Source organism: Bactrocera oleae, chromosome 3 (assembly GCF_042242935.1).
Source record: "Bactrocera oleae isolate idBacOlea1 chromosome 3, idBacOlea1, whole genome shotgun sequence".
NCBI lineage: Eukaryota > Metazoa > Arthropoda > Insecta > Diptera > Tephritidae > Bactrocera > Bactrocera oleae.
Window position 1 is genome coordinate 3,196,824 of NC_091537.1, and position 13,915 is coordinate 3,210,738.

Below are 13,915 nucleotides of genomic sequence, written 5' to 3' on the forward strand. Positions count from 1 at the left end.
CAGAATGAGCAGAACGATTTTGTCATGAAATATATCATACTCATTACTCCAAAGCAAAGTTAGCTTAAGGTGTATGATATCTTTCAAAACAATTCTATATCACTTATTACATGGTAGTTTCCGTCTGATTTAATGATGGTGACCGAAATTTAGCGCCTCAATATTGTATGATATTCATGATTTCATCTAAACCACGAAATGGTAGTAAATCCATAAAAAGCCATAGCCGCGACCAACGCAACGCTTATACCTCAGCATTCAATGTTTCACCCAAAAAATTAAAGCTCATTCGTATTTCGCTATGTCTGGCCTAAAGTGGAAGATGTGTCTTTTATTTAAATACTTTTTAGAAGTACTTAGGAATTTTGAAGCTGATATAAATTATGCTGTTCATACGCTGCATGGGGTTTTCAGAACTACTATATGTTTCTTGGTTAGGACTAATGTTACTAGCATTGTTCTAGAAGCATGTGGGGTCGTTTGTGCATACCATAGGTTTAAAGTCTTAGGTTCCAGACCTCTTTAGGAAATGTTTGTCACCAAAAAATGAAAGCCTTTTGTCTGCAGGAATACTAATGTTGAAATGACATGTTTGCAAAGAGAAACATTTTTCAAATCTAGTTACTTACAACCCTTTAACCGTTATTGAATTTTGTCGTTCATTGTCTGAAACTCTTTAACAGTAACAGCTGTTAAGCTACTATGTTATTCACTCAGTAGAATTTAACGGTATTTTGCACCTGATTCAGTACATCAATCACCTTGCCACCAACAACAATAATAAAAGCAACAAAATAACAATAAATCGTGTAGTAATAACGCATCAATATATATATTCAATTCAAAAACGTTGAACGCCTACCGCCAAACAACTGACGAAGAACAGCCACAGCCACCACTACTACTATTACTACTACTACTACTACCACAAGCACCACTACTCCAAATACCAAATCTAAAGCTACAACAAAAACACTAACATTAACCGAAAATGTGGATTTCTCCTACAGATCTAAAACGCATGCAAACAAATACCAAAAGAACCAACGTTCACAAATCAATTCCCAACAAACCGCCGCCGTCAACACACCACCTACATCCTCCCACACACCAATACAAAGAAAACCATCAACATTACCACACACTACAACAACTATTACACCAATACCCCAATCGTTTTCCAGTTCACAGTACGTCGATTCTGACGAAACCTTTGTCACAGTTGTCGCCAAATCCCATAGTTACCCCAAACCCAACCCAAATACGCAACAAAGTCAAAACCCAGCTCAAACATCACACTCCCAGTCATCACCCGTCTATTTACGGACAGTAGGCGACATTGAAACCGTATCGGACGCAAGCCAAAACGTACAGGTGCAGACGTCTGAACCCTTCAGCAGCACGGGACGCTCGCTTGAGTCAAACACGTCTAAATCTTCGGCTTTGAACAATAGATCGAAGTTTTTAGCTGCCATCGACAATGTGGAAGACTATACAGAGAGGTCACGTAGTAATACGGTGCGTGTGATCGGCGCAAAAAATCTCTCAAATACTAAATATTCAGCTAATGAAAATGTTTACAATAATAATAGGCAGCGGGAAGAGTATTATGGTAAAAACTCCAATGATGAACCGCAGCAACAGCGCTTAAATAATTTTGAAAAGCCGAAAAGTAGACTACAAAGCTATATTGTTTCGGATATTGCGCCACAGAGTTTTAAACCCGTACCAACAGTTAAAGTAGTGCCACTACCATCTTCAGAACGCGAGCCAGTTTTAGAGCTCATAAGTGATGAGAGCTCCGCACCTAGCACAACCTTGCGTTATCCCACAAATATAGTTTTTGAACCGAAACCTTTTAAGTATAATTTGCAAACTGGTTCAAATGGTTTCAGTTTGCGCGCACAAAACGCGGACGAAACGGAAGGACCCATCTATGAACGTAGATCCAATATGGCAGCACAAAAACTTACAACAACAAACCGAGCAATTGTTACTCCCATCACAAGCACGGCCGCAGCGAATGCACCAGCGCAGAAATCTCCCTTTTACGACTCCTCATACGAGGATGATATTGTCCCAACCACATATGCGCCGCCATTGCGTAGCGCATGGCGTCTGGGTCGTACTAGTGACAGGCCCTTGCAACATATCGTTTTGGAAAGCGATTTGGAGAACGATCATGTCTCTAGCTCAGGCAGCGAGCAAAGTGTAGTAACAGCTCTAAAGGATACAAGTACTGCACGTCCCGCCACAAGTAGCAGTACCACAACGACGAGTACAACACCACGTACTACTACAACTACTACCACCACGACTACCACCACAACCACTACGACAACTACAGCGCCTCCACCAACAACCACCTTTATTGTCACTACTACCGAACGCGCTGCACAGAGCTACACACCGCGCACGCTTACATTTAAAGATAACCTAATTAAAACCACCGGAACTCCGGCTCAACGTTTTGTCTCACCCTATAAAAGTCTGGAAACAATACTCCAAGAAAAGGAAGATCGTTATACAGGTTTCAATGGAATTCGTAGCACGGTCAAGCCACGCTACACCAGCCCAACAACTCCTACAACATTTACGCAGAACACCAGTGCCAAGCCTGTACGCAACTATTTTCTCATCACAACACCTCAACGCAACCTCACTGATTCCATTCTGTCTACCGCGTCGACAGGAATGCGTAATTTCAGTGTAAGTGATACAATACTCAACACCTTTTCAAATATACCACCCAGAGCTTCAACGACCACAACAAGCACCACCGCAGTGCCAGTAACAGAGGCTACAACCGAGAGTACAACACCCACTACTATGTCGACAGTCATTGTGACTGCGCCCATACGTGTCTCACAGGCACTTTCGTATCAAAATCTACTAAAACTAGATCATAGCTCAATTAATTCAGAAACCCCTCGTCCACGCGGACGCTCTAGGTATTCTGCAGCTACAGTCAACGCAGCCGACGAGTCCACAACTTATACGCCGCGCGGCCGTTATTCTGGAACTAATGGTCAAGAGTCTGTGACGACTTCACCACTGGAACCCTACCCACAAAGAAGAAAACTACAACAACGTGCGCGTATCGTGGGAGTACAAGGTCAACGCAATACGCTTGGAGCAAGCTCACTGAAAACTCGTGAGAAATATGAAAATTATAAGGCGGAGAAGAAACAGCAGCAGGCTTCTGCAAACACATATGGACAATCGGCACAGAAGACTGTGAATCGAAAACCGATTGAAAATGAATCCACCATAGATAATGGTCCGCGCGCTGAAGCTTTGGTACGACAACCCATCGACGGTAAACAAGACAACAGTATCGAATCCGTGGTGAGCGCAAGCTCATCAGCCTCCACAGAGCAACAGGTTGACGGGATTAAGGAGCGACCACCGAAATATTTGTTCTCCAACAAGTATCGACAGCAGACGAAAGATCGTACACTGGCGGAAAGTCTACAGAATGCTGGCTATATCACATCCAGTACAAGTCGCACAAGATACGAGCCAGCTTCTGTGTTGGAACAACTGCAACTCTTCCTTGCCGGCGATAGTGACGAAAGTAGTGCCCAACAATTCGTGGATGACTTTTCAGAACGCGAAATAAGTGCTGCAGTGAAAGAGATCAAGAACTTGTATACCACTCCACGGGATAAGATCACAACAACGCCAACCACCAGCAGTACTTCGACAAGTACTTCCACAACAACAACAACATCGACGACGACAACAACTCATAGACCACCGACCACTACCACAACAACTACGCTACGTCCGACCACTACGGCTACGCCGCCTACTGCTGCGTACCGTACAGCAACTACAACAAACTCTACACCAACCACAAGCGCAACATTTGCGTCCAATCGTTCCCCTACACAAAACACTTATACACAAACCAGACACCCATCTCCTACAACAAGATCCACCATCGTCAGCACAACATCCTCTTCCCATACGCCCAACTCCCTTGCAAATGCCAGCAGCACGCCAGCGAACACTGTCAAGTCCCTGCTAACGCCAATGCGTGCTTCAAGAGTCAATAACGCCATCAAGTCGTCGATTGCCGCTGCCGCTTACTCCGCACCTTCTTCGCCCTCCGCTTCCAACTCCAACTCTAACTCCGCCTCGGCCTCTGCCTCTCCGGCATCCCCGGCTGTGGGCTCCGCCAACGCGGCTAGAGGTAACAGTATTAAGGCCAGTGCTTACGCCACGAACGCCGGTGCAGCGGTCAAGTGCTCAGACACCACATCGAATGCCAAGTGCAACGAAATTCCCTCGAGGTACTTAACCAACAACAACAACAACTACAATTTTACATACATATATACATATATATATATAAAGCTCACAGTTATGTTCTATTCCACTTTAATTTTTATTTTCTTTGAATATTTGATTGGAGCGTTAAAACACGCTAAAAAGTAAATATAAACTTTCAAACGCACTCCGGCAACTAGCAGTGTTGCCAAGTGCTTTAGTTATTTTAAAACTATACAAAAATTAGTTAAAGTCAACATATCCATAGTCTACTGTACCGTATGTAGTTGTTAGTTGTTCAATTTCCCTTGCAAATTTGATTTTACAAAAAATCAATTATTTTCAATATTTTTCGTTTTGGTGTACGCTGAATAATTAAAGAGATTTTCAAAAATGTTATCTTAGTAACGTCACTATAGAAATTTAGTTGTTTTTTTTTTCTCACATAATTTTATCGAAAAGGTGGTGGTTAGTTGACATTATTGCTAAGTTTTTAATTTTTTATGAGTTTCTATATAAAAGTACAGTTATTAAATTTCACTACTAAATTTTTAGTAGCTGGCGCACTGTATTGGGCCAATACAAACTCTCTATTTCTTTTAATATATTTTTTAGTAATTATTGAGAACCGAAAATGTTTTTGTTTGTTTAACCAATTGCACTTACTAGTTAGCTTTTTGCACCACTTTACCACCTAATCGATCTATTTAATACTTTTTCCACTTCTACTTTTCTTAAACGAAAATCAAAATATTTTATTTTCGAAGTTTATCTTATTTTAGAAGTAACAAATGATATGCTTTCGAAAATTAATTTAAGATTTTCGAAGTTTAAAACTTTTAAAGTGTTTAAAAATTAATAAAATCATAAAAATCGTTCGCAACAAGCGTTTCCAGCCCAAACAAAAAAATGTTCGGCTGCTTCGACAAGCCAAAGCCTTCGTAAACTTTCGCGACCAGAAAAAGCTTTTTTAAGGCGGCTTAGAAACTTTGAAAGCAGGGTTGATAGTTTTTTAAATATGTCGTTTACCTGCGACGTCAATAAGTCCTCAAAGCATACTTTACACACTAAAAGGTGACTTAAAAAGCACGCCTGCTTTAAAAGCGGCAGCTAAAAGCTTTCGGTACGTTTGAATACATATACTGAATATTCGTTGAGATTTAAGGCCACCTTTTGCGTATAATCAAAATTGAGAAAAAATAAGACGTCAAAGCTTTTGAACACATATAGTTATGCAAACTTACAATTACTTTTCAACTCTAGGCGTTGCTTGCTTGTTACATAGCAGCTCGTGACTGCAAAATTATAATTTATATTAAATTTAAAATAATAAATCGAGTAATAAATTTTATTTACCGATTTTTTCTTTTAAAGTATGTTGAATTAGATTAATCAGCTTAGCGAACAGTGTGCAAATTTTTTTTAAAAATAGTTTATAAATTATTGAGTGCTTTATGATTTACTTATTCAGCGTACATGTAAAACAGAAAACTCTAAATAAAGTATTTCTATTAGTTAGTCCATATATTTCTTCCCAATTTCGTTCTCTAACAAAACTTAACTTCCAACTTTTAGTCGACCACTTCACCCTGAGCGAATTTGAGCGAAAACCCCAAAATATATATTTCTGTTTTTAACTTTTTAAATCTGCAACTAATGTGCCCTGAGCCCTGAGTGTCTTTCAGTTGGCAAGCGCTAAATATGTATAAAGAAAACTGTAAAAATACCGTTAATTCTTCTGCTTGTTTCACTCAACCACACCTCTCACTCAATTCCTTCCTTTCATTCCCCTCCAACACCTAACGCCGCCAATCCATCTGCAAACACTATCGAATTGAATTGACTAAACACTCTTTCTTTGCAGCAAGATTTGAAAATAAGAAGCAGAAGTTGTTGAATATATAAACAAACAATTCATCTTTTCGGTTCTCACTAAGCCTCTACAGCATTGCGACGCTATTTTCAGCTTGTAAATTTTGTAAAAACCCATTGGTTGTTGTAGCTGTTGTAACTTTGCCTAACTGCAACTAACACATGCCAATATTTTGTAAATAATTCCACGTTACTAACACTGTTCATTAACTGTACTGTATATTTGTTGTTGCTACTAACAATTTACCGCATAACATGTCCACGTGTAAAATTGGTTACTCACTGAAATTAACTATGTAAATGAATTAATATATGTGTACTCGTATAACTGTATATGTATGTATATAAATGTTAGTGTGTGCTGTGCGTCTGCGCCATGCTTAGTTCGCCTGTTTAGTGTAGCTGTGTGTCTGATTTGGCCACACTGGTAATTGCTTCGCAGCAAAGTAGTTTACCGTTAACTTGTATTGCCTCCGTTATGCAAACCGAAACGATCACATCGTTACTCCAACCAATATATATATATATATATATATATACGTATATATATATATATATATACGTTGTATATATATGTTCCATATATATAACTGTGCTATCGTATCTACCTCCAACAACAACAAGTAATTAACCATGGATGTTGCTAACATTACACAATTCAATTAAATTTTTACATAGAACAAATTCGAATAACAATCGTAATCGCGGTAGCTCCTCCTACGCCGGCCAGGAACGTGACACGCCCACAGCAGTGACCAGCAATCGCGGCACACATCCACCGTAAGTACAACAGCGTAACAACTAAAAGATATTTCACTAATCACACCTTCAACACAGTCGCACACGCCCCACCTTGAAGCCGTCCGGCACGATTGTGTCGAAGGCGCAGGAGTTCGTCGATATCTACAGATATCCACCCACGCGTCCCGAACCGCTGTACCCACAACCGACGCCGGACAAAACGGCTGCCAAGTGCCGCAAGGATGTTTGCCTGCTGCCCGATTGTGCCTGCGGCGGCAAGGACATTCCCGGTAAGTTAACGTCACTCAACTTTTTGGACAGAAAAAAACAAAAAAAATGCATTACTTGTGTACACTAAAGTGCAAAATATTTACCGCCGCAATAAAATTTACATACCAACAATTACACTCACTTAAAATACACTGTGTAACAAACACTCACGAAAATATTCGTTGCTCGTTCACAACACAAATTAGGCGGTTTGAATGTCAGCGCGGTGCCACAAATGGTGCTGATCACTTTCGACGATGCGATCAGCATACTGAATATCGATATCTTCGCAGAGCTATTCAACAATAAGTCGCGTTTCAATCCCAATGGCTGTCCATTGCGCGCCACCTTCTATGTCTCGCATGAGTGGACCGATTATGGCATGGTGCAAGATCTCTATTCGGCTGGACACGAAATGGCTTCGCACTCCGTCTCGTAAGTTGGGCGCTTCGGAGCTTTTACGTGCTGTAAAGCTCAAAGAACTTCATGTATATTTATAAAATACGCTATACTCGTACATACTTATATAAGCGTTCATTTTGTGGCCGAGCATGTGGTGCCCCTCATACCTGTCGTTTCTTCCAAGTTTTCTACCCAGCGGTCAAGTGTTTTTCATCTCCTATAAACAATCTGGGTTTGAAAGCGCCATTTCTACGCTGTCATTTGTCCTCGCGAATGTTTGTTTTTTTTTAATTTTTTTTATTTATTTTATTTTAGCTTTAATTTTACTTACAAACCGCTATCTAAATGTTTCATGGCAGTTTTTATTTAATTTGTTTTCTTTTTTATTTTATTTATTTCCACGCCATAATTTGTGTTTTTATTTTACAAATCATACAACATACAAATCTATGGTGACATTTCGTCAACTACTTCTCCTACTTTTTACACATAATGCATATAATTATGTCGGAGACCCGGCTCGTTCCCCCTCATCTCATGCCAAAAAACCATGTACTCACGAAAAATGCACACGCATGCGCCAACACAGGCGATTTACCGGTCGAGACAGTGCCGCAAATAGTGCTAATCACCTTCGACGACTCAGTTAATGATCTGAATAAGCAACTGTATACCGATCTGTTTCAAAAGGGGCGTGTCAATCCGAATGGTTGCCCCATAACGGCAACATTCTACGTATCACACGAGTGGACTGACTACAGCCAAGTGCAAAATTTATATGCCGAAGGGCATGAGATGGCCTCCCACACAGTATCGTAAGTAAAGACAAAGCAAGAACAAAATATAATGTACACGGCACAGCTATAAAAGTGTGGCAGCACTTACATATGTAGCATAAATTGACACATACACATTAATAAGCAAAAACAATGCAAAAGTTGGCGCCTAAAAGCAAAGGACAACTGGATTATTTTTGTGAAAGCACTTTTTGAGTAGCACAATAAAAGCGCACAAGTGCATTTAGCTGTTTTCCAGTAATACACATCTAACTCATAAAAAAACACCCTGCTTTCTAGCAAAGCAATAGTTTCTATAACCCACATACATACATACATTTTAGTAAATAAATTTCTCACACAATTAAATATTTATAATATATACACACAACGCTTTATTATGCTCGGTAATGAGTCACCGCTTTCCACTGTTATATACACTGAAGCTATAAAGTAATGGTAATTTAATAAGACAAATGTAATAATTACCACGCGATTTTTAAAACTAAATCTAACTAATTTTATACGAAAAAAATTAAAAATTAACCAAAACTAATTTTGATTTTTTAATAGCTATTTATAAACAATATTAAAAATTTTGTTAAAAAACTCCTTTGAAAACATTGAAAGAGTTTTTAAAGAAATCAACTATTTCATTTTAAAACTACTTTTTAGCAAGTTTAACTTCAAACTTCAGTTTAACTTCTTATTAAATAACAAACATTAAATTACTTTTGTTTTTAATACAATGAGTTAATTATCAACAAGAAAACTTTCTTATATCCGTCAAAAAAATAAATAAAATTTACCACTACAGACTTTTTTATTTTAATTTTTTATCTTATAAATATTTAATTTTTCATCTCATAAATATTTCGTTATTATTTTCGCTTAAAACACATTATTATTTCAGTTTTTTCCTATTATTTGAACTATTTTTCAAGCTTTGTTTTATTTGGAAAATGTATTTTTGAATTAAAAAAACTTATTTTTTTACTTTTACCACTCATAAAAATTCTTTCTTGAAACACAGCTCAAGCTTTAAACCAATTTTCTCTTTTAAAACTAGATAATACTTTTACATATACTCGTAACAATCTCAGTTGTTGTTAAAACAATTTTAAGTTTTCTAACTAAATAAAAGCTTTAACCTAACAACTTACCTTTTACCCAACATCAGAGATGTAGCTGTATATAGCATACGTATATACTTACATAAACTAAAAAAACTCAAAAATAATTTCAATACTCCAACTAACCTATTTATTTTCCGCACACATCACCCTAAACACGAATACAGTCACAGCTTCGGTGAACAATTCTCACAAAAGAAATGGACGCGTGAGATTGCCGGTCAACGTGAAATTCTCGCCGCCTATGGTGGTGTGAAACTCTCCGATGTGCGTGGCATGCGCGCACCGTTCCTCTCAGTCGGCGGCAACAAAATGTACAAGATGCTGTACGATTCCAACTTCACCTACGACTCATCGCTGCCGGTTTACGAGAATCGTCCGCCATCGTGGCCCTACACCTTCGATTATAAGATCTTCCACGACTGTATGATACCGCCATGCCCGACACGCAGCTACCCAGGTGTATGGCAAGTGCCTATGGTGATGTGGCAGGATTTGAATGGTGGCCGTTGTTCGATGGGTGACGCCTGCTCGAATCCCAGCGAGTCCGAAGGTGTGACCAAAATGATTATGAAGAACTTCGAACGACACTACCAAACAAACAGGTGAGACAGGATTCAACAAAGTTTTAAATTTAAATTCAAATTTCAAGTTCACACAATACCAAATATGTTGCATACTTTTCAGAGCACCATTCGGTCTGTTCTATCACGCCGCTTGGTTCACGCAACCCCACCACAAAGAGGGTTTCATCAAATTCTTGGACACCATCAATCAAATGCCCGACGTTTGGATTGTGACCAATTGGCAAATGTTGCAATGGGTTCGTGATCCCACACCAATCTCGCGCATCAATTCCTTCCAGCCATTCCAGTGTGATTACTCGGTAAGTGCACCAAAGTGTGAACTGTAGCATGACTTGAAGTATATTCATAAAAAAAACGATATTTTTTGCTTGTCCACCATAGGATCGTCCGAAACGTTGCAACAACCCCAAGGTCTGTAATCTGTGGCACAAATCCGGTGTGCGCTATATGAAAACATGTCAACCCTGCCCCGACATCTATCCATGGACCGGCAAATCGGGCATACGTTCCTCACGTATCGACAATGAAATCGAAGATTCGACAGCGTAAATTACAAAGTGTGTGTGTGGGCTAAAGACAACCATTAGTAGTGTATGTATGAGTGGATGGTGTATAAGTTAAGGTCAAGCAAAGCGCAGCCAAGTTAATTGTAGTGAGTAACGCGTGCGCTACGCTAATTGTAAATACCTACAAGTGTCAAAAGTAAGAAAGGAGGAAAAGCGGCAATAATGCATACATACATACAAACCATACATACAACTGTAAATGCACAAAATATGCAATTCACTCGTTAGCAGCAAAAAAAAAACTAAATTTAGCAAATAACAACAAAAATGAGCATATGAATTATTGGCTAAATTAATTTGCGTGTTTTATGAAATAAAAAAGAAAACCTATTTATTTTATTCTAAATTTTGTCGAAATTCTAGTATTAAATATGTATAAGTTCTAAATGCGAAAACAAAAAGCAAAATATTAAAATTAAGTGGCCACGCATGCGCGCAATACTAGTTATAGTTTTTTCATAGCAGCCCAAGCGATTTTTCGCTACTTTCAACGATATATATTGTGCGAAAGTGCAAACGGAAACGCAAATGGCTTTGAGCAAGAAAGAGTTTTATATGAAAAAGTATATATATTTTAAGTTTTTTTTTTTAGCACGTAAGCACTGTATGTTTAGGGCAATTTACTATATTATTATGATATGTGATAAATGTTTGACTATTCGAGTTGCCTCGAGCGTGTAAGTTTGAATAGGTACAAAAGAAAAGTTGAAAAATGGCTTTGTCGTACGATGTTGTAGTTTTCTTAAGTTACAAGCCGAAACAATTTCGAACAATTTCGTAAGCTAATTTAAGTGAAACACTTTTTTCATAAAACCATCTGACCGATTTGCCTGATCAATAGAAAATATTACAAAATTTTCAATTTCATAGCTTGATAAACATATAAAACTAATTATTATTATTTTTTTTTTGTACCGGTTATCACCGTGCACATAATTGTTTTCTGATTCATACACATAAACACATGCCGGTCAGAAAGCACATTTTTTAATATTATTATTATTTTTGCAAAATTTTGAGTTTAGCGTGCTTGCACTTTTCTATGCTGGTTGACTACTTTCTGTAGCAATTATAATAACACATAATTGCTAATAGTTTTTCATAAATATTATAGGCAGCAAACGATTTTTAAAATTTTCCATACTTCAACTGCAGCAAAATTTTTAAAAATTAATTTATTTCGATAATTTAGAGCACTCGTCTTGCTTTTATAGCATACAATATACCACACATCATAAATAAATAGCTATCATATAATATTTACCTACACATATATATATGTATATTGTACCTCGTAAGCCTAGCATAACACAAATTCACTACATTTTTCTATTTTATAGCAATTTTTCATTTAAAATATTATTAGAAGCATTAAACAAACACATAAATAGCAAAAAGTAAGTTTATACATTGTTGAAAATAAATAAATTTTGCACTAGATGAGATGACAAACAAACTATAAATATATATAAACTAGAAATAAATGATGAAAAAATTAATTTTTATAATAATTAATAATTTTTGTGTTAAATTTTTTAATAATCTTTAAATTCTAAATTATTTTGCGCATTTTATACTTTTTTGTTTCAAAATTTTTATTATAATCAGCAAAAAAAAAAAATGTTATTAAAGTCACTTATGTTCACTGTGACTATTTAATTCATGAGAAAATTAAAAAAAAAACAAAGAAATTTAATTCATGAGAGAATAAAAAAAATTAAGAAACTAAATTAGTGCACTTAAAATTTTTTAGCTTAATTAATTTTGAAAAATCATAAAGTTCATATAATAATTTAATAACAATCATTAAATAGCACTAGTAAACAACAACACTATTTTTTTTATTTTTTATATAAGTATATATTGTTGTTGCCACACTGCCGCTATTGTAATATAGTATTAAATAATAAAATATAAATGCATAATATAAATTAATTAGAAGTAAATAATCACATAAATGTATTTATACTTTTCCCTATGTAACTAATAATGTGTAAAAATAATTCAGTAACTTGAAAGGTAAATTGTAATTTTCAACAAAACTAAATCCAATTGACATCGAAAGTATTAAGTGTTTTAAGATTGCATCAAAAAAGTGCATTATTGGAGTTAAGAAATTAAACACACACGAATACATGCACACATATTAAACTAGAAAATTCAAAATATATAGCATATTTTTAATTATACGATATGTACTTGTATAGTCAATAAGCATTTCAAACTGTCATTTCAAATTCCATATAACGAGTGAATCAAATATTTTGTGCTAACGACACGTTGAACGAATCGAATCAATGAATATTACAAATAAAGAAAACATTATGTTTATACAATTTGGATGTGTATACTTATTTCCGAACAAATTACTATACTTAAAATTAGCGCAAACATAAACAGAAATCCGCTTACTGTAGTGACATACAGCGTGTACCAATAGGGGTGAGGTGATTTTGACAGCTCGTGATCGACATGTTTGCTTACGGATTTATGTCAAATTTTGCCAATGTGTTCAGTAAGTTTTGCCATTTCATCAGGTCACGTTTCACTTTGATACAACGCATGGAAATCGTCCAAGATTATCACGCAAATTCACGTTCTCCGAAAAATTCACATTCATCGAAAAATCATATTCCCAGATGTGGCCCATTTCAGGCTTAATGGCTTCGTCAGCAAACTAAACTGAGGCTATTAGGGTGAGTGAAATCCCCGTGTGGTTCAGGAAATCCACAAAAAATGTACCGTTAATAGCGAACATTACAACATGATGTTGACCGACTCGACCCGGAATTTGATGAAACGACCGATATCTATTTCCAACAAGACGATGCGTCGCCTCATGTTTCTCGTCTAAACATGGACACATTGCGTACAAAGTTTGGTGACACGTTAATATCGAGAAATGGCCCAGTCAAATGGCCCCCAAGATCTTGTGATTTAACGGCTCTAGATAATTTTCTCTGGGCGTATGTTAAATAAAAGGTTTTCGCTGCTAAAATGCTGCACCGGGTCATCGAAAATTTACGTAAACGGGAGGAGTTATACAAACGGAGCCGTGGTGGCCACTTAGCCGACATTTTGTTCAAATCATAAATGTCGTTATTGTTGGTAGACCGTATAGCTCATTCCTCAAATAAGTTGAGGAGTGCTGCTCGATTGATAGTACTAGGCCGTAAAAAGCTTCGGGTTCGAATGAGAGCGGTTGGTACTCATGTGGGTTTCTGCGGGCCCCAGCCATAGGTCAACTACTCACTTTTAAAATATTTCTCTAGAAGCTCCACATTTTTCACTGA

At 37.0% G+C, this 13,915-nt stretch overlaps 1 protein-coding gene across 1 annotated transcript in view; it reads left to right on the plus strand.

The window, feature by feature from the left end:
- Cda5 (Chitin deacetylase-like 5) overlaps positions 1–12,958 on the plus strand; it is a 140,619-nt gene extending 127,661 nt beyond the window's left edge. The window contains exons 9-15 of the mRNA XM_070107291.1: positions 1,011–4,298; positions 6,826–6,927; positions 6,985–7,178; positions 7,365–7,593; positions 9,637–10,074; positions 10,157–10,355; positions 10,438–12,958. Coding sequence (XP_069963392.1) covers positions 1,011–4,298; positions 6,826–6,927; positions 6,985–7,178; positions 7,365–7,593; positions 9,637–10,074; positions 10,157–10,355; positions 10,438–10,605 — 4,618 coding nt within the window. The 3' untranslated portion in view covers positions 10,606–12,958. The remainder of the gene's footprint in view (positions 1–1,010; positions 4,299–6,825; positions 6,928–6,984; positions 7,179–7,364; positions 7,594–9,636; positions 10,075–10,156; positions 10,356–10,437) is intronic.
- Positions 12,959–13,915: the final 957 nt, after the last annotated feature.